The sequence below is a fragment of the Podarcis erhardii genome, assembly GCF_964252035.2.
Source record: "Podarcis erhardii genome assembly, chromosome: 4".
NCBI lineage: Eukaryota > Metazoa > Chordata > Lepidosauria > Squamata > Lacertidae > Podarcis > Podarcis erhardii.
The window spans coordinates 80,786,780-80,813,281 of NC_138508.1; the positions used below are offsets into that span (position 1 = coordinate 80,786,780).

The 26,502-nt window shown below is 41.8% G+C and overlaps 1 protein-coding gene across 3 annotated transcripts in view; it reads right to left on the reverse strand.

Moving 5' to 3' along the window:
- Positions 1 to 26,502, reverse strand: part of TMEM255B (transmembrane protein 255B) — a 63,286-nt gene that overhangs the window by 15,302 nt on the left and 21,482 nt on the right. For all 3 annotated transcript variants that reach the window (XM_081858292.1, XM_081858291.1, XM_081858293.1), the window contains 3 exons: positions 18,776 to 18,918; positions 17,773 to 17,835; positions 7,916 to 8,005 (listed from right to left, as the gene is read on the reverse strand). In XM_081858292.1, the coding sequence (XP_081714418.1) occupies positions 7,916 to 8,005; positions 17,773 to 17,835; positions 18,776 to 18,918 (296 nt within the window). The remainder of the gene's footprint in view (positions 1 to 7,915; positions 8,006 to 17,772; positions 17,836 to 18,775; positions 18,919 to 26,502) is intronic.

The window sequence follows — 26,502 nt, forward strand, 5'->3', positions numbered from 1 at the left end:
TGGCTTTGTCATGTATAATGAGATAAGAATCAAAAGTTTCCAATATTAGGAAGAGCATGTGCGCTCTCTAGAGGAAGGTAGATATATCTATCTATACAACTCACAGAAAGTGTGAAATCAGAAAGCACAAGCTACAGATCTTTTAAAGCTTAAACTAGCTTTCCAAAGCAAGGACACACATTGCAGGACTTTCATCTGATTGCACATGGAATCTAACAAAAGGCTCCCTACCCCTAGCTTAAATGTTTTCATTCACTGCCCATGCTTGAGACTGAGTGAGCTAGAAATCCAAAACCAACTGACAATTCAACTGCCCTGAGAATATGATTGAAAGCCATCCATCTGCCTCAAGAAACAACGGAGTGTGCCTCTGTGGGTGAGGCCAAACTGCTGTGTTAGCAGCACCAAAGTGACCTCTTTGGGGCACAAGCCTGGGAGGTGTGTATGGAGGTCCTGGGATGCCCAGACAACAAGACCATCGGCTTCACTCATGTGGTCCAAAGGAAAGCAGAGCAATACATTTGGCACCAGCTGAGCTGCAGGACTTGCCAGAAGGAGGCATACAAGACACCATCCAACCACCTTAGGGACTCCACCCTGGATTTGTACAGTATAGGGTTTACTCCTTAGCCTTTTCTTCTCCTGAAGATATCCCACAAGGCAGCAGAAGTTTAGGATCAAAGCTTCCTTTTCCTGGACAGGCTACCTTCCCAGGTTGATGAGTCCCATCTGCCCCTCACTTCCCTCTACAGCACACGCAGAAACTGGCTCCTTGACCGTTGGACCCACTATGTTCAATCTGCTGGAGCCTGCCTTTGCATGCTGGGTGAAGTCTCCAACTCACCAAGAGTCTGAGACCCATCAGCTACCCTCACCCAGTTTTGCCAGTCAGTCAAAGCCATTTCTCGGATTGTGGCTGTTGTTGCATGCTGACAGCTTTTAGGAGCCACAGGTGAGAGCTGGGTGGGGACCAAAGGTGGACAAACGACCCCAGAAGGAGCACAATGTGTCCCCCATCACAGCTACTACTGCTCCTCTAATACCCCAAGGGCACTAATGTATATTTTTAAAAATAGAACAAAATAATTTGATATTTAAAAAGCAAGACAAAGCAACTGGTACTTCTTACAAGTACCGTGTTTTTCGCTCTATAAGATGCACCAGACCACAAGACGCACCTAGTTTTGGAGTAGGAAAACAAGAAAAAAATATTCTGAATCTCAGAAGCCAGAACAGCAAGAGGGATCGCTGCACATTGAAAGCAGCAATCCCTCTTGCTATTCTGGCTTCTGGGATAGCTGCACAGCCCGCATTCGCTCCATAAGACGCACACACATTTCCCCTTACTTTTTAGGAAGGAAAAGTGAGTCTTATAGAGCAAAAAATACGGTATCTGAGAATCAACCTTGGTTCCAGCCCATAACTACCCGATAGTTCAGCAGGCTGGCAGAATTTGTTCTCACGTGCAAAAAAATTATATCCCCTTTATTTAGATTTGAATGTGCTCACAGTGGATCTGAACTTATGAGACAATGCCACAAAACTTATAATGTATTTGGGGTATACTTTGTCTTGAGCTTGGGATTCTAAATGCTGCCAGGCAGAGAATTCATCTTTCCTTTGCAGGATCTGCATTTTTCTATTTTTACTCTCTGCTGCTGACTATGAAATTAGTAGCTCCTGGCAGATACCCCTCTATATAACGAAACTTCTAAACATATGTCTAAGTTACACTTCTTCAGCAATTTTGAGATAAAATACTAAGGTCAGTAAGTTGAAGCTCTAAGCCAGGCAGATCACTGTGATTACTGCAAAAATCAGGAGAGGTAAGTGATCAGATTTATTTATAAGAATTATGAATGCTTCCATGTTCTCCGTAGCTTTTCTTGGGCAAAGCACTTTCTCTGTTTATCTGCTATACATTTGTTGTCATGGCACCACATAAAAAAAAATCCACATTTGTAACATCACTACAAATAGTGTTAAAATAAAGCACCTTGCTGTAAAGTCCTTGTGAAGTAATTTCTGCCAACTCAACTTTGCTTGATTTTATGATGACATGGAACATATGTTCCTGGGTTGAAAAACACAGCACTGTTTTCAGTCCAGTTTTCAAACAAACAGTGATGCCATGGTGATATATTCTAACGCCACTCAGACTTGGATTTTTCCTACTTGCATATCCAAAAAATATATTAATCTCTTTCACCCCTCTTAAAAAGGGATGCTACTATTTTTCTGGTGCAAAATAAACAATTGTCAAATTCACAGAAAAGCACTTAGTGCTTAAACAATACATGTGTCACTCACAATACAATATTAAAATGTAAGAGTAATAAACAAAGTGTTCAGGCACCTCAGCAACCAATCTTGTGCTTCTGTATGGAAAGTTCTAATGTGTCTCCCTAGACAAAAAGAGCCTTAACCAAGACTCATAATATGTACAGTGGTACCTCAGGTTACATACACTTCAGGTTACAGACTCCGCTAACCCAGAAACAGTGCTTCAGGTTAAGATCTTTGCTTTAGGATAAGAACAGAAATAGGGCTCCGGCGGCGTGGCAGCAGCAGGAGGCCCCATTAGCTAAAGTGGTGCTTCAGGTTAAGAACGGACCTCCGGAATGAATTAAGTACTTAACCCAAGGTACCTCTGTAGTTTTAAGCCTTTGTGTCCTATGGGCAACTTTGTTTTCCAGTAAGTAGGAAGGTACACATTACAACTGTATCAACATACTTATTGTCTGAGAAAAGTCCAGTTTTCCATCGCGTTATTGATTGCTTGTTGCTAATTGAAATGGTCCTGCTGGCAACCTGAGAAACTGTTTGCACTTAGGTCAGTGGAATCTGGGTCCAGGCTACAGCCTTGTAGGCACAGCCCCATTTGGAAGAAAGGAATTAATAGCATAAAAGCTAGAGCAAACCGCATAGCCTGAGACACATTTTCAAAATAAAGAAATACCAGGAAAATTGCATATACATTTCATATCATCTCTAGGAAAACACCCAGATATTTGCTTTAAATCAGTAAGGGAGAAACTACAGCCTTCCAGATGTTGTTGGCATACAAGTACCATTACCCCTGAGCTTTGGCTATGCTAGGGTTGGTGGGAGTTGTAGTTAAAAAACATTTGAACAGCTGCAAGTTCTTTGTCCCTTTAACTAATCATCACCAATCATGTAAAAGCTCTTGAGAAAAATAAAACAAAGCTATAAAATAGGCCGCAGAGCTTTAAACACAAAGAAAATCTAAACCCAAGAAGTGAATTAAAGTTACTTTCCCATTCGGAATGATGAATGCTAATTTAATTTTTTTATAAAAGAAATTACCATATGAGCTGTGCAATTACGTTAATGACTCACTCAGGAAATGATATTAAAGGTAATTAGTTATGATTTTGCATCTTGCACCACCATGGAGAAGGAAAAATAGGCCTAACGTTTTCCTTCAGAGCGATTGGCTAATTTAATTGTGGGAAGGCATCGCATATTATTTGAGTTCGGTTTCCTACTGCCTTGCCGTTTATCAACAGAATTGCTTCTATTTTTACAGAGAGCCAATAAATAGAATGAATTTTACTAGTAGCATTGGTTTTTCCAAAAACTATGTCAATACGGTTAAGTGGAGAAAGAGTAGACATGTGTGAACAAGAGGCGCCATTCTGATTATTTGAAATGGCCTGAGGTCCACAACCATTTATGCCATAACAAATTTATCAGTCTCTGTGGTGTCACAGAATTCTTTGTTTGTTTCTAAGGCAACAGACTAACAAAGTCAGCCCTGTGGGATTTTTAGCGTCAAAAGCTCCCTGGCCCTAAAATTAACATGATTCATGCATCATGCTGTCCCAAATTTTCATTTTATAGCATGTTCTATGTATGATACTGTGGTTTTTATGGAACAGGATGAGGTTCTTCCCAGAAATGCCCTCCTGTTCCAGAAAAAAGCCACCAGATGGCACCATGGAATTCACAAATTCTTAAAAAAGGATCCATACTGAAAGAGGTTAAACTTTTAATAAGGGCCTCCCCACTCAGGATTTTGCCATACTCTTAAAAATTAACTCATACTGATTACTATTTGATGAAGGAGAAGGAAAAGTAAAGGTAAAAGGTAAAGGTAACGGATCCCTGGACAGTTAAGTCCAGTCAACAGAGACTATGGGGTGCGGCTCTCATCTCGCTTTCAGGCTGAGGGAGCCGGCGTTTGTCCACAGACAGCGTTCTGGGTCATGTGGCCAGCATGACTAAACCGCTTCTGGTGCAACGGAACGCCGTGAAGGAAAACAGAGCACAAGGAAATGCCATTTACCTTCCCACCGCAGTGGTACCTATTTATCTACTTGCACTGGTGTGCTTTTGAACTGCTAGGTTGGCAGAAGCTGGGCCAGAGCAATGGGAGCTCACCCCATTGTGCACATTCGAACTGCCAGCCTTCTGATTGGCAAGTCCAAGAGGCTCAGTGGTTTAGACCTCGCCACCCATATCCCAGAAGGAAAATACCTAACAGTGCAATCCTATGACGCTTACTCAGAAGCAAACGACACTAAATTTGACTGTCAAATCTGACTTCCCTCAGGTTCTCATTTTCCCAGTCTTAAATTCTGCTCACATGCCATCATTAGATTGCAATTACCGGTAATCCTCAGCATTCATCAGCACTTTAGTATAAATTTCTTCAAAAATACATTTTTGTGTGTGTGCACTCTTTCCCTAACGTGCACTTTTCCCCCAAGCAACGTCCCTAATAGAATGCATTTTGCATGTTATTTTCACTAATAGATACATTTTATGCACACCTCCCCACTAATATTCACATTTGTTTAGACATGTTTTGGTTGGAGAAGCGCATTGCAAAATAAATACCTTATCCTCCCAACCCACACCATTCCCTTTTAAGTACAGTGGTACCTCGGGTTAAGTACTTAATTCATTCGGGAGGTCTGTTCTTAACCTGAAACTGTTCTTAACCTGAAGCACCACTTTAGCTAATGGGGCCTCCCACTGCCACCGGAGCACAATTTCTGTTCTCATCCTGAAGCAAAGTTCTTAACCCAAGGTACTATTTCTGGGTTAGCGGAGTCTGTAACCTGAAGCGTATGTAACCTGAAGCATATGTAACCTGAAGTACCACTGTATTTGGATGAAGAGACCTGCCTTGAAAGTTTGTCCTCACCCCCGCCCCCCGCCAAGCTATAGAATCACAAGGGGGAGCAACTGTCTTCTACATGCCTGGTGAAAAGGTTGTTCTGTTGTTTTGAAAGGATATTAAATTACATGCAAGGGCCAGCTCTACTGCTGTGTAACAATATACCACCAACAAACATGATTCACAGATAATGGATTCCTGTAATATCTGTATTCCCCCCGCCCTGCCCCAAACTAACATCATTACAAACTACTTCCACCTTTATTTGTTTCAGTTGATCCAGGCATTCCACTTTTTAAAAAAATGGGGGGGGGCGAGGTGAATAGTGGTTTTGAATACACAAACGCTGGGATGAATGTGAACAAAGCAAACGACATCTGTATTACGATTTCTCACACGAGACGGGGTACTTTAAATCAAGTCCCTTTTACATCAGCTTCTAATTTTTGTAAGTGCTTTTCTATAGAGCTTTCTATTAAGTGAAGTGTTTTTTTCCTCTGAATGGGGCAAACCATGTGGAGCTATATATCCTGAAATACATTTTTCTTCAGTAGTGTTTGTGCCAAATTTATGCCATCTTCACATGTGATAACAATGGATTCCCCCCTCTCCTTTGTTTTTTAAAAATCTGGAGGTACTTTGTGAAAGACAGAACATAGCTAACTTTCATTATTTTGCTCATGACTTTTTAAGAAAAGCAAGAAATAAATAAATTATCTGCATTAAGAAAACAGGCAAAAAAGAAAAAGAAAACAGGCACACAGTGAAAAAGATTGTGCATTATTTCTTATAAACGATTGCCATCTCTTTCTAATGAAAACATGATTGAAATAAAAATAAGATGCCACATTATATATTTCGCTGTGATCAAGGGTGGTTAAGTTATATTTAACATGAGTAGTACTCCATCACACAATCCTGTCACTTCATATATTTTTATACTGTGGTTTCCTCACAATACTGACCCATTTTTTTTGGGGGGGGGAATTATGGAGCCTCGAGAAGTGAGTATAATAATAATTATTATTTTCTTCCATATTTCCATATATTCATTAACTTTCAAAAAAGAAAAAACAACACTTGCATGTGAAACTTCTGTACCTTGAAATTAACTTCTCTCTTCCAGCTCTATATTTTATATATGTATAATTTTTATTATCTCCACATCTTTCACCCCCTCGGATTCATTAAATTCCCCAACAGTTTCAGAGCACCAAGGGACCAAGACTATGAACCAGGAAGACTCTAGTTCAGGGTTTCCCAGACTTGTGTCTCCAGTTTGTTTTTAGACTACAACTCCCATCATCCCTAACTAGCAGAAGCATTGGTCAGTGATGATGGGAACTGTAGTCAAAAAAAAAAAAAAAAAAAAAAGCTGGGGACCCAAGTTTGGGAAAGCCTACTCTAGTTCAAGTTTTGACATAAACTCAGGAAGTAACCTACCTAGGTATTGAACATCACTTTGCCTTAGACCCCTGTCTGCTGTACAGGAGAGTACTGACTTCCCTGCACACATTTCTGAAATAATAAGAACATAGGAAGAGCCGTGCTGGATTATACCAAAACCCCAGCATCCTAGTCTTACAGCAGCCAAACAAATGCATATGAGAAGCCTGCAAGCATGACATGAGCCCGGTCTTGGCTGGGGAGGGCGGGGAATAAATAAAATTCATTATTATTATTTTATTATGAGCACAATAGGCGTTTCCCCACTCATGTGTTGCATGCTGAAGTCATTTATTTTGTACTGTCCTGAACCGTCCAGCATTTCCAGTTTCATTGAATGGCCCTGTTTTCTATCATTATGAAAGAGAGAGAAGGAAACAACTCTCTCTCGCCACTTTTTCCATACCACACATAATTTTATAATGGTGGAATGCAATTCAGTCAGCTCACCAGCTATCCAGTGATAGAAACGGAGATATGAAAGCTAGGGGCTCAATGGCACCTTAAACCTAGGTTATGGGCGCAACAAGGGAATGCCTAGGCGCGCTTTTTTTGTAACGAGAATACAAAGCTGAAAATGAATGAACTGTAGCTAAAATCCTATGTTCGTTTTTCACATGGTTCTAGTCCTCATCTGAAGACTGCAAAAAAACCCAAAGCCATGCTTCCCCTGCCCACCCACCCTAATATTCTTAAAAGGGTCTCTTCTCCAGTCTTCAGAGAGTAGCTGGAAGTGGGGAGGCAGAAAAAGGTCCTCCTTTCCTTCCACTCCGTGGTTTTAATCTGAAATCTTAGGCGCAGTACTGCACCCAGAAATCAGAAACTGCTCACCCTGATGAAATTCCCTGTCGCAGAATGAGCCTAGAGCAATGGGAGTTTCGAATGCTGCCCTTAACTGCTGCCCTATATATACCCCTGTCATGTTCCCCAATGCCCTTACAGACCATTTTTCCAAACTAAAAACCCATGTGTTGTAAGCTTTTCGTTTTGGTTACCCTTTTCTGCATCTTTCCCAGCTATACAATATCCTTTTTGAGTTGTGGTGTCCATAACCATAGGTAGTGTTGCTGCACCAGAAAATTGCAAAGCAAGCACTATCATATAGGCAGTTTTATTTTCGGTCCCTTTCCTAATGATCCTAACATGCGAACCACACTAAACACATGGAAGTGCGTGTTCCATAACTGCTAATGGTCCAACTACACCGCTCACACGCTGAACCTGAAGTGGATCACTAGATCTTCACCACAACCAGAAATGGCTTAGTAGGCACAAATTAAAAGCCAACCAGGGGAGAGAGGAATATTAAAAAGGCATACTTACTATATGTCGGGCTGCAAACACACCATCAACGATTGCACAACAGAAAGCTGCTACCACTCCAAAGCTGATGAACACAATAGACGCTATCAACTAGAAAGAGAGAAGTGGACTTAGATTATTATATATTCACACAGTTACTGAAACCTGATTATGAAACACTTGGTCATCCAACTTGCAGTGTTGCAGAACAGAGGAAGAAGTTGACTCCCTAGGAAGCTCCAAATGTTTTTGAACAGGCATTTAATCCAACGTGTCAGAATATCTTTTCAAACCATGCTATATAAAACTAATACTACTACAGTATTTTTTGTATTTAATGCTCTTTTATTGTTGGCTGTTGGCCTCGGGTGCCCTTCGTTCACTTGTGCACCAGTTTGACACATTTTGATGTTTAAGTGGTCTATGAATATTTTAAAATTTAAAAGTAATAAAAATAAATAAAGCCTGTGGATGGCTAAGCAAACACCACAGAGATGCGTACAGCGAATCGTTTAAATCTGTAAATGGTCTGTGCCAATAAATAGCAAACAGGCCATTCAGCACTTCAAAAGGGCTAGCAACCTTTTCCCGTACCACACCAATGCACTGGGGTATTTAAAACATTTAATAGGATAAATTTGTTGTAGGTGCACCTGGGGGACTTCCATTGTAGGGAATGATCCTGGGTGGTTTCTTCAGCTGCAATTGCCCATTCTATAAAATGGGAACAGTAAGGACCTACCTCATACAGCTACTATGAGAACAGAATGCTAACTCCCATATTAGCTCTAGGGCAGGCATAGGCAAACTCGGCCCTCCAGATGTTTTGGGACCACAACTCCCATCATCCCTAGCTAACAGCACCAGTGGTCAGGAATGATGGGAATTGTTGTCTCAAAACATCTGGAGGGCCGAGTTTGCCTATGCCTGCTCTAGGGCCACTTCACACAATTAGCTAAGATTAGCTGAGAATGCACGCATGAGGTAGAAATGAAGTAATAGACTACAAGGAGGTAAGACAGACTGAACTATTTCAGGCTGCAGGTAGAGGACCAGTCTTTGTAATGCTTTCCCACCTAAAAATATCCCTACAAATAAGAAAACAATCACAGCAGCAAATTGGCTGAAGCAGATGATCTCTCAGCAATGTGTACGTTACTTGCAAGTAGCTTTGTTTTGTTTTGTTTTAATTTAAAAAGTGCCACATCCCACATGCAAGCCAGAAGTGGCATAGCCTATTTTACCACCTCACTTTGCAACGATCAGTTTTGAAATGATACGCTTCTCTCTTCATAAACTCACCTTCATTGCTAAGCTTATCTTTTCCTAAGCTTATCACTACTTATGATGCTGAATAATAAAAATGAAAAATTCTCAAGCAGTTCTGCTATTACTGCTTTGCATAGCCAAACTCTCACTTGTTGTTGATAAGTACTGTACATCTATAATGAAAAACCCCTGCATTTATTATTAAGTGCTGCAGCTCAAAACATTCATCATATACCAAACAGGAATGAGCCCATGGGAGGAAAGATAAAGCTTTACAATGGAAGTGTGAGTGGGAAAAGGAGAGACCATTTGGCAGCCAAAACCCAAGAGCTGCACCATTTCCTCAGCTTTATCATGGCCACTGGGCCCATCACCTCCTGGCAAACAGAAGGGGAAGAAATGGAGGCAGCAACAGATTTTACCTTCTTGGGCTCCATGATCACAGCAGATGGTGGCAGCAGTCACGAAATTAAAAGATGCCTGCTGCTTGGGAGAAAAGCGATGACAAACCTAGACAGCATCTCAAAAAGCAGAGATATCAGTTTGCCGGCAAAGATCCGTATAGTTAAAGCTATGGTTTTCCCAGTAGTGATGTATGGAAGTGAGAGCTGGACCACAAAGAAGGCTGATCGCCAGAGAATTGATGCTTTTGAATTGTGGTGCTGGAGGAGACTCTTGAGAGTCCCATGGACTGCAAGAAGATCAAACCTATCCATTCTTAAGGAAATCAGCCCTGAGTGCTCACTGGAAGGACAGATCCTGAAGCTGAGGCTCCAGTACTTTGGCCACCTCATGAGAAGAGAAGACGCCCTGGAAAAAACTCTGATGTTGGGTAAGATTGAGGGCACAAGGAGAAGGGGACGACAGAGGATGAGATGGCTGGACAGTGTTCTCGAAGCTACCAGCATGAGTTTGACCAAACTGTGGGAGGCAGTGGAAGACAGGAGTGCCTGGCGTGCTCTGGCCCATGGGGTCACGAAGAGTCGGACACGACTAATTGATTAAACAACAATCAATGATTCTGCTTTGTTTATAAAATCAAAATTGTTTAGTCATATGCAATAGGCACACTGATTCCCCCATTCTCACTATTTCCAATGTATGGTCATCCCAGTGTCATCTTAATTTTTGTCTGTTTTGGCACCTTCACCATCTGACTATATGTAATGATAAACTATAGCACTTTGCTCTTTTAGTGCTGTTTTGAATGGCGGAAAGGAAATAATCCTTTACCCGTTCTGGTGACCATGTGAACAAGGGGGTGCTTCAAGGACTTTAAAGAGAAACTCATTAAGAGATCTTTATGAATAGCTCCCCCACCCCCACCCCCAGGAAGAGATTCTATAGTTGGGTAGCTACAAAACCCTTTTCTCATTAGAGAGCCATTGTAATTGTAGCAAGTGCGACAGCTAGAATAGACATGAATGAATAATGAACACCCAGTACCCATGACATAATCATATCTCCTCTAGTGTGACAGTCCTCGAGTGTCGTCTCAATTACAGCAGCGCTATTACGGAGGCACCGACCTTTGGAAAGAATAGGTTGACAGGGCATAAATTGTGAGGCTTGCTGCTTACTGCAGCGATAAGATGCCTTAATGACCGAGGACTGAGCACCCTTACAAGAACTCGTGTTTTAAAAAAATAAAAATTACTGCAGAGGTGGAGTCCACATTTCAACCCAGTTGGGAATGGGGACGGGGAGTTTGCTGCATGGAAGACATGACATAGTATCCACAGGATGATAATTATTGATCCTGTTTCACCACCCTGTCACTAGCTGACAATACAGGTGCCTCAACACCAACAGCAACCACTCAGGCAAAATGTGATGAATTTCAATCACTGAATACCCTTTTACCAGGATATTAAATCTATTTTGCTGTTTAGTTGCCATAGTAACAAATGTCACAATTTTTGTGCATTATGGATGGAGATGGCACACGAAACCTGTTCGGGAATTCTGCCATATATTTGTCTCACAATGTACACAAAAGAAAGATGAGGTTATCCGCTCTCAGGATCAGGGAAATCTGGATGGGAGTCACAAATTTTCCCCAAACTAACCTGGTCTCTTCAAATAAACCTTATCACATAAACAAGCCTTTCCTAAAAAGATAAAGGTAAGGACCCCTGACAGTTAAGTCCAGTCGCGAACGACTCTGGGGTTGCGGCGCTCATCTCACTTTATTGGCTGAGGGAGCTGACATTTGTCCTCAGACATTTGTCCTCAGACATTTGTCCTCAGACAGTCATGTGGCCAGCATGACTAAGCCGCTTCTGGCGAAACCAGAGCAGTGCATGGAAATGCCATTTACCTTCCTGCCGGAGCGGTACCTATTCATCTACTTGCACTTTGACGTGCTTTCAAACTACCAGGTTGGCAGGAGCTGGGACAGAGAAACGACAGCTCACCCCGTCGCAGGGATTCGAACCACCGACCTTCCAATCAGCAGGCCCTAGGCTCTGTGGTTTAGACCACAACACCACCCGCTTCCTAAGCCTTTCCTAGACTTATGGTAATGTATGAATTGAACTCTAGGCAGCTGAAGAAGAGTCAGATTCATGGGTAGCGTATGAGAACATTGTGGAGGTGAGGCCTAAGCCTTGACCACAGCAGCCAAATGCCTTCCCCTTATGAAAGACTACAAACTTAACCCCCACTTATTTTGGAGTTAGCCCCATTGCATTCAATAGGACTTACTTCTGAGTAGACACTTAATTTGTTATATTTATCCCACCATTCCTCAAAGGATCTCAAGGTGGTGTAGGAGGTTCTTGTCCCTCTCCATTTTATCCTCACAAACCACCCTGTGAGGTAAATTAAGCTGAGAGACCATGACTGGCCCAAGGCTGCCCAGCAAGCTTCGTGGCTGAGTGGGGATTTGAACTCCGGACTCCCAGGTCCTAGTTCAACCCACTAATCACTAAATCACACTGACTGTCTAGCATGGTTAGGATTGTACTGTAAACTGTTGTCGAAAAGAGCAGTCCCTTCTGAATCAGAGCTCAAAAGCTTTAGAACAACATTCCTAAAGCGGTCTGTCAATGTTCCTCCAAGGTGCCCTTCCAGAAAAGTTAGAAGGCTTATCTGTTTAGCCCAGCAATGTTTACTCTGACTGGCAGGCACTCTCCAGGGCTTCAGGCAAGGGTATCGCCTGCCGCTCTCTGCACAGGCCTTTGGCAGTTAAAAAGGAAAAGCAAAGTTGATAAATTCTATCGTTTACTCTTTTAAAATACAGTCTTGGATCCTGAACACCTTGCGAGTCAAACGTTTTGGCTCCCAAACGCCGGTTTGCGAACGTTCTTTGGAACCTGAACGTCCAACGCAACTTCAAGGTTCAAGGGCAATCATGTTAGAACAACTAATAAGAAAGGCAACTTCACAGCAGAGGTGATTTTAGGCAACTGGTGCAGCCACAACAATGCTGCAGAACAGAGCACAATAGGCTGGAGGCTGAATTTTAGCATCGCACAGGGCGCTGCTGACATTTGAGGTCCCAAAGTCCACCACTGCTTCAGAGGGTGTAGGGACTAACTGGCCTTAAAGCCAGCGGATGAGGCACATCACCACTATTATGCTGCAGCAGCTGAGTGTCTGTTTTCTGAAAGCCAGCAATTGGGAATGTCGAAGTCATTAGAAAACATGTTCCCTGCCTGTCTTAACACATGGACCAGGAGGTGGTCCTTTTGCCCCCAACCTAGAGGTCGGATTAAGAACTTTAGAGGCCCTATGCACTTAAAAGATTTTGGTTCCCATATACACACACACACACACACACACACACACACACTTTAATAAGCCATAAATGAGAACCTATTTTTCAAAATGAAAGAAAACCTACAGTGAGATGGAAAACGATGCTTATTTTCGTATACTTCCACTTTATTCCATGATATGAACTATTTAATTACTAGCTTACAGCTGAATCTTGTGTTTTCGTGCTTTAATTAATATAGACGGATTTTATCTCAGAATTTGTAAACTGAAAAGTGGAGTTGCTGGTTCATGGTAAATCTGGCAATGGAAAGTTTCTTTGGTGCCTCTCCCTTCCCATGAAGCCCTAAGCATGTGATTATTTTGCTTAATGGTTAAGCCAGCCCTGTCCCAACCCCCGAAGGTGCTATCAATTGCAGGCATTTTTCCAATTGACGTAATATGGGAGTCTATCATAATGGGCACTTATTCATTTTTTTAAAACAGCCAGTCTATTTTAACTAATAGCGTCATCTTAAGACCCCACTATACAACAGCAGCAGGAGAGTGTAACATCCCACTACAGCCTGCCAGTTCCATTGTCAGAGGTCATCATGGCTGTGGTTCAGAGTACTGCTATTTCAGCAGAAAACGCTGCCGAAGGGAAGGAAAAACGCAGGCTGAGCTACTTGGAGTTGGAGAGTACAAGACTTTAACTGCCCTAATCAGATCTCATGCATTGTTAATAATGATAATGTTAATTAATTTTGTTGATATATATTGTGAAGGGTGTTCCCCAGCCAAAGCAACGCAAACAGCAGGTACGTAAAGGTAAAGGGACCCCTGACCATTAGGTCCAGTCGTGACCGGCTCTGGGGTTGCAGCACTCATCAAGCTTTATTGGCCAAGGGAGCCGGCGTACAGCATGACTAAGCTGCTTCTGGCGAACCACAGCAGCACACGGAAACACCGTTTATCTTCCCGCCGGAGTGGTACCTATTTATCTACTTGCACTTTGACGTGCTTTCAAACTGCTAGGTTGGCAGGAGCAGGGACTGAGAAACGGGAGCTCACTCCATTGCAGGGATTCGAACCACTGACCTTCTGATTCATAGGCTCTGTGGTTTAACCCACAGAGCCACCCGCGTCCCATAAACAGCAGATAGCTAACTCTTTATTGTCAAAGCTATGGCTCCGAATAGCCACGAACACCAGTTTAGCATCTAGGCAACTATTCCCAGGTCTGTGTTCTCTGGAGCAGTTGCAGCAACAGAGGGTCACTCCCCCTCCACCAGTTTCTGTACCTCCCCCTGACGGGCTGCCTGCACGCAGTCGGAGACTACGCCTGCATGGAATCTTCCTCTGCTCATCCCTCTTCAGTCTCCTCCTGATTCTGGGAGACACTGGTGCAGGAGAGGGTGAGGAAGCACCTGGTCCTTCACTTGCCTGACGTGCATCTTCCTCCTCTTTTTCTGACCCATCCTGTGCTCCAGAAACAGCTCTACAGAAGAGCTGGAGCATGTATTCTCCTGTCACCTATCTTACGATCGGCTGGGTTTCTTAGATCCAAGAGGTGGGATTAAGGCCTGTTCTAAGGTCTGTCGTCTGGTATAAGGGAGGACTGTTGCATGTTCTGAGGTTTGGGGGTGCCCATCACAGTCATCCCTAGCTCTCACAGACACTTGTGATAATGCCCAAAGAGTACCTGAAGCATCACCAAACAACACAGTTCAGCTTTTTAAATCTTGCTTCCTTAGTCGAAACAGAACAATAAATCATGGCCATATTTTGGTTCTTCAAATTGTTTGGTATCAGCACTTTATGAAGAGCATATTACCCATCAAAATATTTTATGAAGGGTTGGGTTTGTAGCTTAAAGTGTGAGATTCACCATCTGTGCCTCCTACAAAAATCTAACATCTGCAGGCATAAAACTGCACTTGCCCAGTATAATTGCACAGGCAGGCAAGTGGCCATCGCTGCATTGCTATGTTTTAACTCAGTGGTGCGGATAAAAAATTCATCAAGTTCTCCACTTCCGAAAAGTTGAGGCAATCTATTATAACACGTAGAAAGGGCACACAAATGTAGCCTTGATCTTTTTTGCATGCTCTGAGCGACAGGGAACGGTAGTGTTGTTGAGTGGGAGGCCATTTGTAGGTTTTGGGACCTTAAAAATAAGAATAACCCCATAAGTTGAGGTTAGTCAATGAGGTACCCTCTAAATGCTGTTGAACTCCAACTCCCAGCCAACATGGTCAGTGGCCAGAATGGATATGATTTGAAGGAACATAACACTACCACTACTTTGCTGAAGTTAAGCAGATCTAGGTCTGGTCAGTGTCTGGATAGATTATTGCTTTGGGTTCTATTGCTCTGAGGTGTATAATAATAATAATAATAATAATAATAATAATAATAATAATGTGATTTTAAAATTTTATGAAACACAAAAGAAGAAAAATGGACTATAAACGTAAGATGGGAACTGTAATCCAGCAACATCTGGGGGAACCACATTGGTTACCCCTGCCCTAAACATGGGGGAGAAGACCTGAAGAACAACAAACGCCTAATCTGGAGTACAAATATTATCAAAGTCTAGTTACTAGGTTGTGAACAACCTGGCTTTCGGCACCTGAGATGTGTGTTTTCAGAGCCCACCGTATTCCTGTGATTGTGATCTGTTTTGAATGTTCTGAATTTTGAACTTTACGTTGTTGTAACCTGCACTGAGACCTGCTGGTGAAGGACAGGAAATAAATATAACATTAATAATATTACAAAATCAATAACAAATACGATGTAACAAAGCTAGATAACAATCCAGTCCCACAAATAGCTGACTTTTGATTCAACTACTGTATACAATAGGGAGGCTGGTCAGCTAGATTAACTACCGTACTAAGTCATGAGCATCCATTGCAATGCCAAAATCCACAGAGATGGATTTGCTGTTGAGTTGTTGCTTTAAGCAACTGCAGCTACTTCTGACTCAAAACAGTTCAGAATTCAACAAAGCAATGGAAGATCTCTAGTAGATGGAAACCTACGAAATGCTTGTCAGGTCTTGCTCACCTTGGTACACTTGTAGAAAATGTCATAGAATCATAGAATCATAGAGTTGGAAGAGACCACAAGGGCCATCGAGTCCAACCCCCTGCCAAGCAGGAAACACCATCAGAATACTCCTGACACAGATGCAGAGCGCTGAAGGATTGCTGGGCCTGAGATTCCCCACCTGCTATGAATCATGAAGAATGGATGCTTTTGAATTATGGCGCTGGAGGAGACTCTTGAGAGTCCCATGGACTGCAAGAAGATCAAACCTATCCATTCTTAAGGAAATCAGCCCTGAGTGCTCACTGGAAGGACAGATCCTGAAGCTGAGGCTCCAATACTTTGGCCACTTCATGAGAAGAGAAGACGCCCTGGAAAAGACCCTGATGTTGGGAAAGATTGAGGGCACAAGGAGAAAGGGATGACAGAAGATGAGATGGTTGGACAGTGTTCTCGAAGCTACCAACATGAGTTTGACCAAACTGCTGGAGGCAGTGGAAGACAGGAGTGCCTGGCGTGCTCTGGTCCATCGGGTCACAAAGAGTCGGACACGACTAAACGACTAACAATGAATCATGAAGTAAGGCCCGCCATTTATGTCTGCTCACCAGCAAGTCAAAATAAACTTCCAGTTTTCACTAGCCTAGGACTGCAAATGAAGGGAATGGGGTTTGCCAAGCACCACATATGGAACCGGCAGGCTGCTTTTATATTTGGTAGGTGACACATGGTGTAGGAGGGCCTGAGCTGGACAAACCTCAGAGAAGCATCAGTATGAATTTTAAGCAAGAGCGTGCAAGTTGCTTGCCATGTATATGTATTGCTAAGGTGGCTTTGTAGCTCTCTGTGTGCAAGAGCTAAGCTTTTAAAGAATGTGTGAGTGGGAAGGCACAATGATTTACTAATCTCTCTACAAGGGCTGTGTGTGGTTGAAGCTGATGGAGCACTTAGGGCAGCAGCACCCTCTGTAGATTTTTCCCCCAGTTCCGAGAGGTGCATATACTGAGCTCATGACCCTCTCCACAGATATGCTTCTTAAAAAATATATACTCGGGCATCATTTGAAATATTACTCAAGCTCAGTATAAAGAGTGGGCTTTAAAAATCATAATTAGGTGATGCACGGCTGAAGGCAGCCTGACAAAATCAATGACTTGGTTTGTGCAGTTCTGATTAATTCGAACCTTTTCTGGATATCTATCTATATATATAGATATATCAACAAAAGCACTGCAGGATTTAACCCTCATTGTTTGGAGAAGGTAACGTTGCAAATTTGGTAAGCTTTTTAACCCCACAAAACCACTTGTTTTCAGAGTAGCTGTCAGAGTCCAGCTGAGGCCTTTGAAGATGTAGCTGGGGATGATTTGATTTCAAAATATAAACAGTTTAATTTATTAAACTGCATTAAAATGCATTAGTATCCCATGACAAAAGAATAGTAACATAAAAGTTGCTGGGATACAAAATGGTTTTTATTATTTTACACAAAAAAGCATGTACAGAATATGTATTTGTTTTCTTAAGGGCAAACAAAGTTCTGACAACCCCTCAACTATGAAATCTGCCTTGGGGTATCAGTTACAGGAGGAAAAACAATGGGAGAAAAAGCAAACCAGAAACCAAAACAAGCCTAGGTAAAATGCTGGTCTCGTGGTAAATAATGGAAGGGATCTCATATACCCCTTTAAAAAGTTGAAATGCAGGAGAGAGGAGAATTGAAACACAACAGGTCAACTGACCACTTGACTGTTGAAGGATACATGGAGAATGAAATGTCTGAGGTCTGCAATAACATATTTAATCTTATAGATTTTTTAAAACAACATTTAAATATATTATGTGCTTACCATTTGCTTCCGGTTCTCTACAAGATGGATACCGATAATCCCTAGGAAGGACCCAAAACCAAGCTGTGGCGAAGAACAAAGAAACAACAGGTCATAGAATCATAGAGTTGGAAGAGACCACAAGGGCCATCGAGTCCAACTTAGCTGTGTATATAGGATAGTGTCCTGGTTTGCACATCATGTTAAACCATGGTTTGTTTAACAATCATTTATTAAACCATGCTATCACTATGTGTAAACCCGGTCCAGCAGCTTAAATGTGGTTAAAGATTGCACATTACAGGTTTAAAAATACAAACAACGTTTAAAATCATATCGGAGATCACAAATAGAATGCAACTGAGCGGTATGTACAGGTTCAAGGCTTATGGCAACCACAACTATTAATATATAAACTATACAGGAAGAAAGAAACTTTTACTAATTACTGTAAATAAAGTAACTAAAATTCTGGAAACTGCGGAAAATGAGGCAGGAGTACAGAATTTACTTCCTGATTAAAAGTATGGTTGTTCCAACCTTGCATTTTGGATTTTAGCATTTTACGTGCTGCTGCACATGAGACCTTATCTTCCAACACATATATATCAATCTGAGCTTGTTCTGTATTCCCCAAGTCTGTGCAACATGCATCTATGTATGTGAAACACAGTAGGAAATAATGGACATTTAGGCAGCTCTCTCCATGAAATATTACTCATGACAGAGATTCAGAACTGAAGATAGCTGGGTTATTAATATTCCTAACAATACTTGAGGTGGAGCCCTGTATCCATCTACCAGTATCTTGTTCTAATCTACTCAGGGTGTGCTAGCTTGCTTGTCTTCGCTTTCACACATACACACACAAACATACGTCACACACAATCAGGTTAACATTGCTTGAGCTGTCAAATTCCACAAAAAAGCTTTGTTGGGCAGATAATTCTGCACAATGGTTACTTCATTGCATGGCACACAGCATTGTAAATACTTGAAACCCTAAAATATAATTCCTACTTACGATTATTCCTGGATAATAACCGCCCACAGTTACATTTTCTGTTCTGGTGGTAGCTGCAAGGCCTATGGTCAGTATGAAAACAGACACTATCAAGAGGGCGATTGTGAACCATAGAGAAGTTTTCTTCCTTTTCGCAAAGTGCCCTGTGGAGCGAGGGGGGGAAATGTTATTATAAGCACCACAGTACATTTGCACAAATCCCAAGGCGGCAGCAATGTGCTACATCTGTATCCTACTTATTAAGTTGTGGGTGAACATATCAGATGACACAGTGATTTTTCAAACAGCTCCTGTTTATTCACAGGCCAGAACAGAACTGAACTGAAGGGTTCAGCCAGCCTGCTTATATAGAGCTCCACTAGAACGCAACAGTAACCATTTTCTGTAACTATCCAATCACTGAACGTCACTTTCAATCCCTTATTTGCATATGTGGACCTGAGTGAAAACTATCTACAATATCCCCCTGCTGGCCCAGGGTGAGAACTTCAGTACATAACACTACTCTCCCACAAAGGAACTAAAAATGGTGAATTAACCTTATAACCAAGCCTGTTGCGTAGGCTAAGAAACAGCAGCTTGCCTAAGGCTTTCCAGTAAGTTTCGAACAGGGACAGCTCAAGCCGTTTTGCTGCCTGATCCAAAGGGCTAGGTGGCACCCCCTCCCCCATTCCATGCATCAACAGAAGTATAGTGTCCAGATCATGGGGAATGGTCTGTACCACTCTATTCTGCCTTTGCCAGACCACTCCTGGAATACTGTCTCCAATTCTGGGCACCACAATTTCGGAAGGGTGTTGACAAGGTGGAACATGTGCAGAGGAGGGCTACCAAGATGATCAAGTGTCTGGAAACCAAGCCTTATGAGGAACGGTTGAACGAGCTGCGTATGTTTAGCCTGGAAAATAGGAGACTGAGAGGAGATATGATAGTTATCTTTAAATATCTCAAGGGCTTTCAAATGGAAGATGGAGCAAGCTTCTTTTCTCCTGCTCTGGAAGGTAGGACTCAAACCAAGGGCTTCAAGTTACAAGAAAGGAGATTGCCGTTAAACATCAGGAAAAAGTTTCTGACAGTAAAAGATGTTTGACAATAGAATGGACTCCCCTGGGAGGTTGTGGACTCTCTTTCCTTGGAGGTCTTTAAGCAGAGATTGGATGGCCATCTATCATGGATGCTTTGGCTGAGATTTCTGCGTTGCAGGGGGCTGAACCAGATGACCATTGCGGTCCCTTCCAACTCCACAATTTTATGATTCTGTGTGCAGAAGATAACTGGATAGACAACTAAATCTTATTTCAACATGGGTGGCAGGACAGCTTTCTCCAGCGTACCTGAGAACAGCCAGCTTAAAATGCAGAGCAGTCAGCAAGACAAAGAAAGATGTGCTGTCCAACACCCTACTGCCACTTCCCGCATCCCAGCATCTGCTACTTGAAGCAGCTGTTTCACTCTTCCTAATGGTAGGGCCAGCCCTGGTTTTATAGGTGAGCAGGGCTGGCCAAGGAGATTTTGCTGCCTGAGGCAAAATGTTCTGCCCCCACCACACTCCTGCCTCCTGCGGGCACACAGCTACTTCAGGGGCATCTAAAGTAGTGGCAGGAGCAGTGTGGCATGCCCACAGAGGAGAGTCCAGATCTGCCACCTGAGATGACCACTTTACCCTGCAACATGGGTTGGCTGACCCTGTAGGTGTGCATGGCTTTCAGCTCAGAGCCCAATAGCCAAGCCCAACACTCCAGGGTCAAACAAAATGTGCCAGAGAGCCATGGTCAGAGTCTAGTGAAGAGCTGTTATGTTGGGGGCCTTAGAACTGTCCCCTTTCGTTGTTTCCCAGCTTAAATTACCCTTCTGAAGATGATATTAACTGAGGAGGGGATAACGTGCAAAGTTCTCTTGAATCACAAGGTTTAGGTTCTGTCTACTCACCAATCCTCTCAAAGCAGAAAAACCAAAGAACCAATAACTCTTGGACAGAGCTTTTCAAGTAGACAATTTTCAGAGTTCCACTAAAGCACGTACACACAGTCACTGTTAGTCTGTTATGAAAAATATATATTGAAATAGGGCCTTCTCAATTCTTCATGAGCTTAGAGAGGTTACATCCTTCCATCTTTAAGTGGCTGTTATCTTTTTATGGCTGGTCTGTATTGGGGGTCTATATTTGGTATGCTCCTGATAAGTTCATGGTGATTTTTAGTAATATTTTGCACAGCTTAAAGGTAATTAAAACTGTTGGTTTTTTTATTCTGTGTTTAAACTTTTATTAAGATTTATTTGTCCATGCTTTTGTAAACAATTTGGAGAAGTGGGTGTAAGGGGAGCGAGACAAATTGCTGCACCAGCCTGGAGCAGGCTCCAAACCCACCTTAGGATCCAACAGATCCCAAGCTGGCTCAGCCCCAGTCTGACGGTGCTTTCCACAAGGGCACCACCAGGAATACTGATGATTTCACTTGCCACCAATCCACCCGTGCATTTGTAACTGGGGAGGGGGGGGCAGCTGGGGAGAGTGATCTGAAGAAGAGAATCAGAAGGCACAGGAAAGGGCTAGGCTAAAGCATTTTGTCTTCCCAGCTGCTTACCCCCTCTACAAATTAACTTCGCTTTCTCTCCTCTTCCCCCCCCCTCTTTAAATTGACGATTAGGATTTTATTGCCTGCATCTGCATGGAACATTTAGTTAGGCTCTCTAGAAAGACAAACTGCATGCAAGAGCAGCCATGATTCAAGAGTAATCTGAAAAAGGTCTCTTTGGTATCTCATATTCTCTCTCCCCGTCTCCTTCACCAGCACAGGGTTTTCAATGGATGATACTATTAAAAAGGAATGACATTTCTGTTCAAAGGACCAGCAGAACTGAAGCATAACTCCAAGTGTCAGGCATTTTAAAGGTCCAGGCTAGTGCTTTGAATTTGTAATCCTTCACACACAAGAGAAGAACCACACCAGAAAACAGGAGGAGTCTCTTCCTCCTCCTGCTATCTCTCCAGATTCAATATGCTTCTAGAAACCACTACATTCATATCTGGTTAAGTCCAGAATTACATTATTTTACATCCAGGCTTACAGTATTTTATAATGCACAAGTCCCTGTACACTGCCTATTTAGAGAAAAAAACATGTGTTTGTAAGCTTTAAGAAATAAGTTTTAGTATAAGTTCTACTGGATTTACTGAAAAGATGTTTTTAAAGAAAGCATCCACTGGATTTACATCAGCAGAAATCTAAGCATCTACAAACCTGTGACTAAATGTGAGTGATAGGTACAAAAGTGGGGTGCTGGATTTCAAAACTCACTCAGGCATCTGAAATGACAGAAGTTAACGTTCTGTGGCAAAGTTGCCTTGAAATCATCTCCAACACCTTGCATGTACAAAAAGCAAGGGAATTAAAGCTGCAATCCCCTCCAATAAACCCCACAAAACTCAATATGATGGATTCTACTGTAAAACAATTGTTCTGCATGTTTTCAGCATGTCCAGAAAAAGATAGTTGTGGTGAGTTCCTGCAGGCTAAAGCCCATGTTATCACCAACTTGAAGCAGCTTGCTTAAAAAAAAAGATTTGTGCATTTTCTTTTGCAAAGAGTAGGATAGATGCATGTGTGTATTATTATTCTTCATAGAAGCATTAGTACCCACTCACCTTAAAGAGTAGCCACCCACCCGGAAATCACAAATTTGCCTATCATCGCAACCCTGTAATGTTCATAATTTGCTACTTAAGTTATACTACTTGCAACATTTGTAAGGCACTTTCAGCTCTATGATAAATCAAGAAAAACCTAGGAAAAACGAGTTCTTGACCCATTACAGTGAACTTATAAATTTTGCTTGGCTACTTTGGTTGGCAAGGTAATAGAAGCACTTGGATAACCCACTGAAAGTCGCCATATCACAGATTTAGAAGGCAAATAATTTTGCCTCCACAACTACTGATTTGAGCATTGATTAGTTTATTATAAGTCAGATAATGACACCTTAGAACACTCTGGCCAACATAATGTGTTCATCATGGTTCAGTTTGCATGTTATGCAATACACATTTTGGGATCGTGCAGTTTCTTTCTGTAAACAGTTCTGTCCCATCTTAACTGTTGTGCTGTGCAATACAAGTTCCTTGTCTCAGGAGTGTTTGACCACACCTCAAATAGTAATTTGATGTATCCATGGGAAGGGAAAAGAGAGATTAGGGCTGCAATCCCATGTGAGCAAACCCAACTGAACACAACAAGAGTTGTTTAAATTGCATAGGATTGTCCTATCAGAGAGCATCCACCCCTTGCCTGATTATGGTTTCTAGGTAGAAAGGGAGACAGGACTCCTGCAAATAGTTGTGAAGAAGTGGAAAATTTCAGCAAGTATAGCTGACTACCTGGTCTGTTTCATAGCCCAGCCAAGAGGTAGGAAACTGAATAGCTAAAGTAGTTATTCAACAAAAAGTGGAATTTCTCATGTCATTTACTGCCTTGGGAAATTATTTAGTACAGAGGTTCCCCATGGACCACTTGAAAATTGCTGAGCCTCTTGGCCAACTACTAAATGTCCCACCCAACCCCGTCTGTTGTATGTTGTGCTAGATACCTGTGGTATTCTGTGATAGATGCTATATGGTTTTTAATTGTATTGCTGTCTTGTTTTTTGTTGCATTTCAACCTCTTGAATATGAGGAGAGTTCCTTCATACCAACAGATGTAAAGGGTTCAAAACCAAGCCTACAATGCTGTCTAGGGCATTGTGATATCTGAACAACAATGGCTGCAATCCTATATCATTCACCTTAGACTAAGCCCTTAGACTAATTCAGTGAAACTCACATCTGAGTAAGCATGCATAGGACTGGACTCCCTAGTATATGCAAACGCCATGCACAGTGAGTTACAGAAAGTGGATATTACTTAGATAAGTAAGGATTATTCCACTTGAGCATAAGACTATACAGCTTTCTAAATTGCATGGTGTTACAAAAAATGTTCTAAACATTTAACACGGTGAACCAGCTATTAAAAGAAAAAATATGTACACACAGAGAATACTATCAGTACCATGACATTCAGTAAATATTTGGTAGCAACACCAACATTTAAAGAATTGTATTTGTCCATGGGGGGGGAGGCAAGTTGTACAGGTAAATTTAAAGAATGGTGCATTATACATTGCATCCTCATACTATATGTGATGGCTTAATGTGCATAGTCCACAATATGCTTTTGGCAATTGCTTCCTCTGGAAAAAAATGTTCGATTTGTCAAGCACGCAGAGAAACTAATAAATAGGTGCTATTGCAAACCCCAAGACAGGCTATTATGAATTTACGTGGTAGAACCTGGTTGTGTATATTATATATGCAGATCCTTAGCTCATTGAATTTAAGAGGGGAGAGAAACCCTGATTTTATGTTCTCAATAATTTAGCTATAGTAATACAGTATTAATGTTGACTCCATTGCTTTGGTATCAATTACTTCTCCAATAAATAATTTAATGACTGGTTAAGGTAACAGAATCCTCATTTGTGTTTATTTCAAAGTTTTAATGAAAATCTCTCTGAGCGGTAGTGTTTTTAATTATGCCACCCAAAGTCAAGTGGATAAGACAACAATAAAATTAACAGGAAATATTTATTTTATGTATTTTTTATTGTGTGTCATGACGGCAAGAATAGCTTACCTCATACTATTCAGACAAAAATCAGTATACAGTACAGACATTTTACATTGTACAGGTTTTAATGAACGTTATGGAAGCAATAAAGTATTGGATCTGACTTTTATGTGCCATTTATATTACTTTATGAGAATACAAGTTAAGGGCAGAAAAAAGGCAAGTGAAAAATATTTTATCAAATAGGTAATCTGGGATGGCTAAAATGGAAACATAAATCCAGTTGTCATGTGAATAGCACAACTGTGGTAATCAGGAAAGACAGAGGATTTTTTAATTAAAAAAACCCTTGCATCTCTTGCAAACAGAAGAGACCTAACACTTTATAAATCAGTGTAAGAACTTAGATGGTGAGTGCTAACAGGTTTGTAGCTGAAACACGACCACTAAAAATTAAGAAGGATATATCAGCATGCTCAAAGGAACCCCAAAGTTTGCAGAAGTACAATTATTTAGGTGGGAAAGCTAATGGGTCAAAAAGTAACAGTCTAACGCTCAGTACCCAGATAATAGTGTCTGCTGAGGGAAGGGACCTGGTCGGAAAGGGAATTGAATGGAGTTCCTGGAATTAGACATGGCTGGCTTAGGTCCTGAAGAGGAAAAATCCACAATGCAACATTTGTTCATGCCCGACTTTGCATGGTCTAGACCAGGGGTCTGCAACCTTTAAGACAAAAAGAGCCACTTGGACCCGTTTCCGAAGAAAAAAACCTGGGAGCCGCAAAACTCGTCATTATAAAAATAACTTTTTTGTCACTTTTTTATTATTTCTTTGTTTGACCCCTCAGAATTACTCCTCCTCATAGAAATAAACGTTAAATTAACAAGTTACCTTTTTGTGTGTGTGTGTTCTTCACTCCCCTTCAAAACAGTGACCAGCGTACATGCCCCTTACAATGTAGCAGGCGGGCGGGCAGGAAGGTGATGTCGGGACAGTGCGTGACTAACGCACGCACCGCCCCCATGCGACGTCACAGCCAGTACAGCGCCCGCCACACTGGGGAGTGTCGGGGCGCACAATGCGCCTCCTCCCCTCGCTAGTATCCGCCTCAGAGCCGCAGCAAAGGTGTAAAAGAGCCACATGCGGCTCCGGAGCCGCGGGTTGCTGACCCCTGGTCTAGACAAACAGTCCTAAAGACCTAAAGGGCCTGAAGATGAAAACCAACTATTTATTTTTACCAAAAGGCTAAGACCAATCTATCTATCTATTCTATGGCATCAGCGGACCTCCCAGAGCAGATTTTTTGGCACATGCGAGAGCTGGTGTCAGGAGAAAGAGAACCTGGAAGTCCCATTGCACAAGCTGATCTCTGTTGCATGAGCAGAAGGACATCATTGGATGCTGGCATTGCTTTTGTCAAAAGAATTGAGAGATTCAATTCAGCATAAAAAGATGCTGGAAAGACAGGAAACTAATATATTTGAAATAGTGGGCCATAACTCTAAATGGCTGCACGGTAACAATTCTATCACCCTGTTCTTATTTTAAACTCTTTCTTCCTTGTTCCAAATACAATGATGTCCCAGCCCTAAGTGTGCTTCCTTAGAAGGAAATTTGACTGAAATCACTAGCACATGTCTTCCAAATAAAGGTAAACTGCAAGGAAATTCTGCTGGTAAAATGGAAGTTGATTGTAAATATCATAGCTTGAAACAAGACTTCAATAGAAGGATTCTAAAAGAGAACCTTTACACTAACCAAACAGTCTTTTCCCTTAAGGTTCTCAGAAGCACATTGTATCATGTTTTCCAGTTTGCTATTGAACAAGGTGATAAGCTGGGACTCCTCTATGCATGCAGTAATTGAATTAACTACAGCCACCAGCAGCTCTGCACAAATGAACTAGTAAATATGCAACATTACCATTCAAGTGGATTAGCAGGAAAAGGGCAAAAATAAAAAAGGCATGATCCAGTGGTCCCTTTGGAATTCCAATAAAGAAGCTCGAAGTACAGAATTCTCTCACTGTAATCAATGAGACTTAAAAATACTTAAAGGGAGTTGTAATTGAGCTTTAAAAAAAACATATGCATGGCAATCAATAACAATTAACAATAGGATCC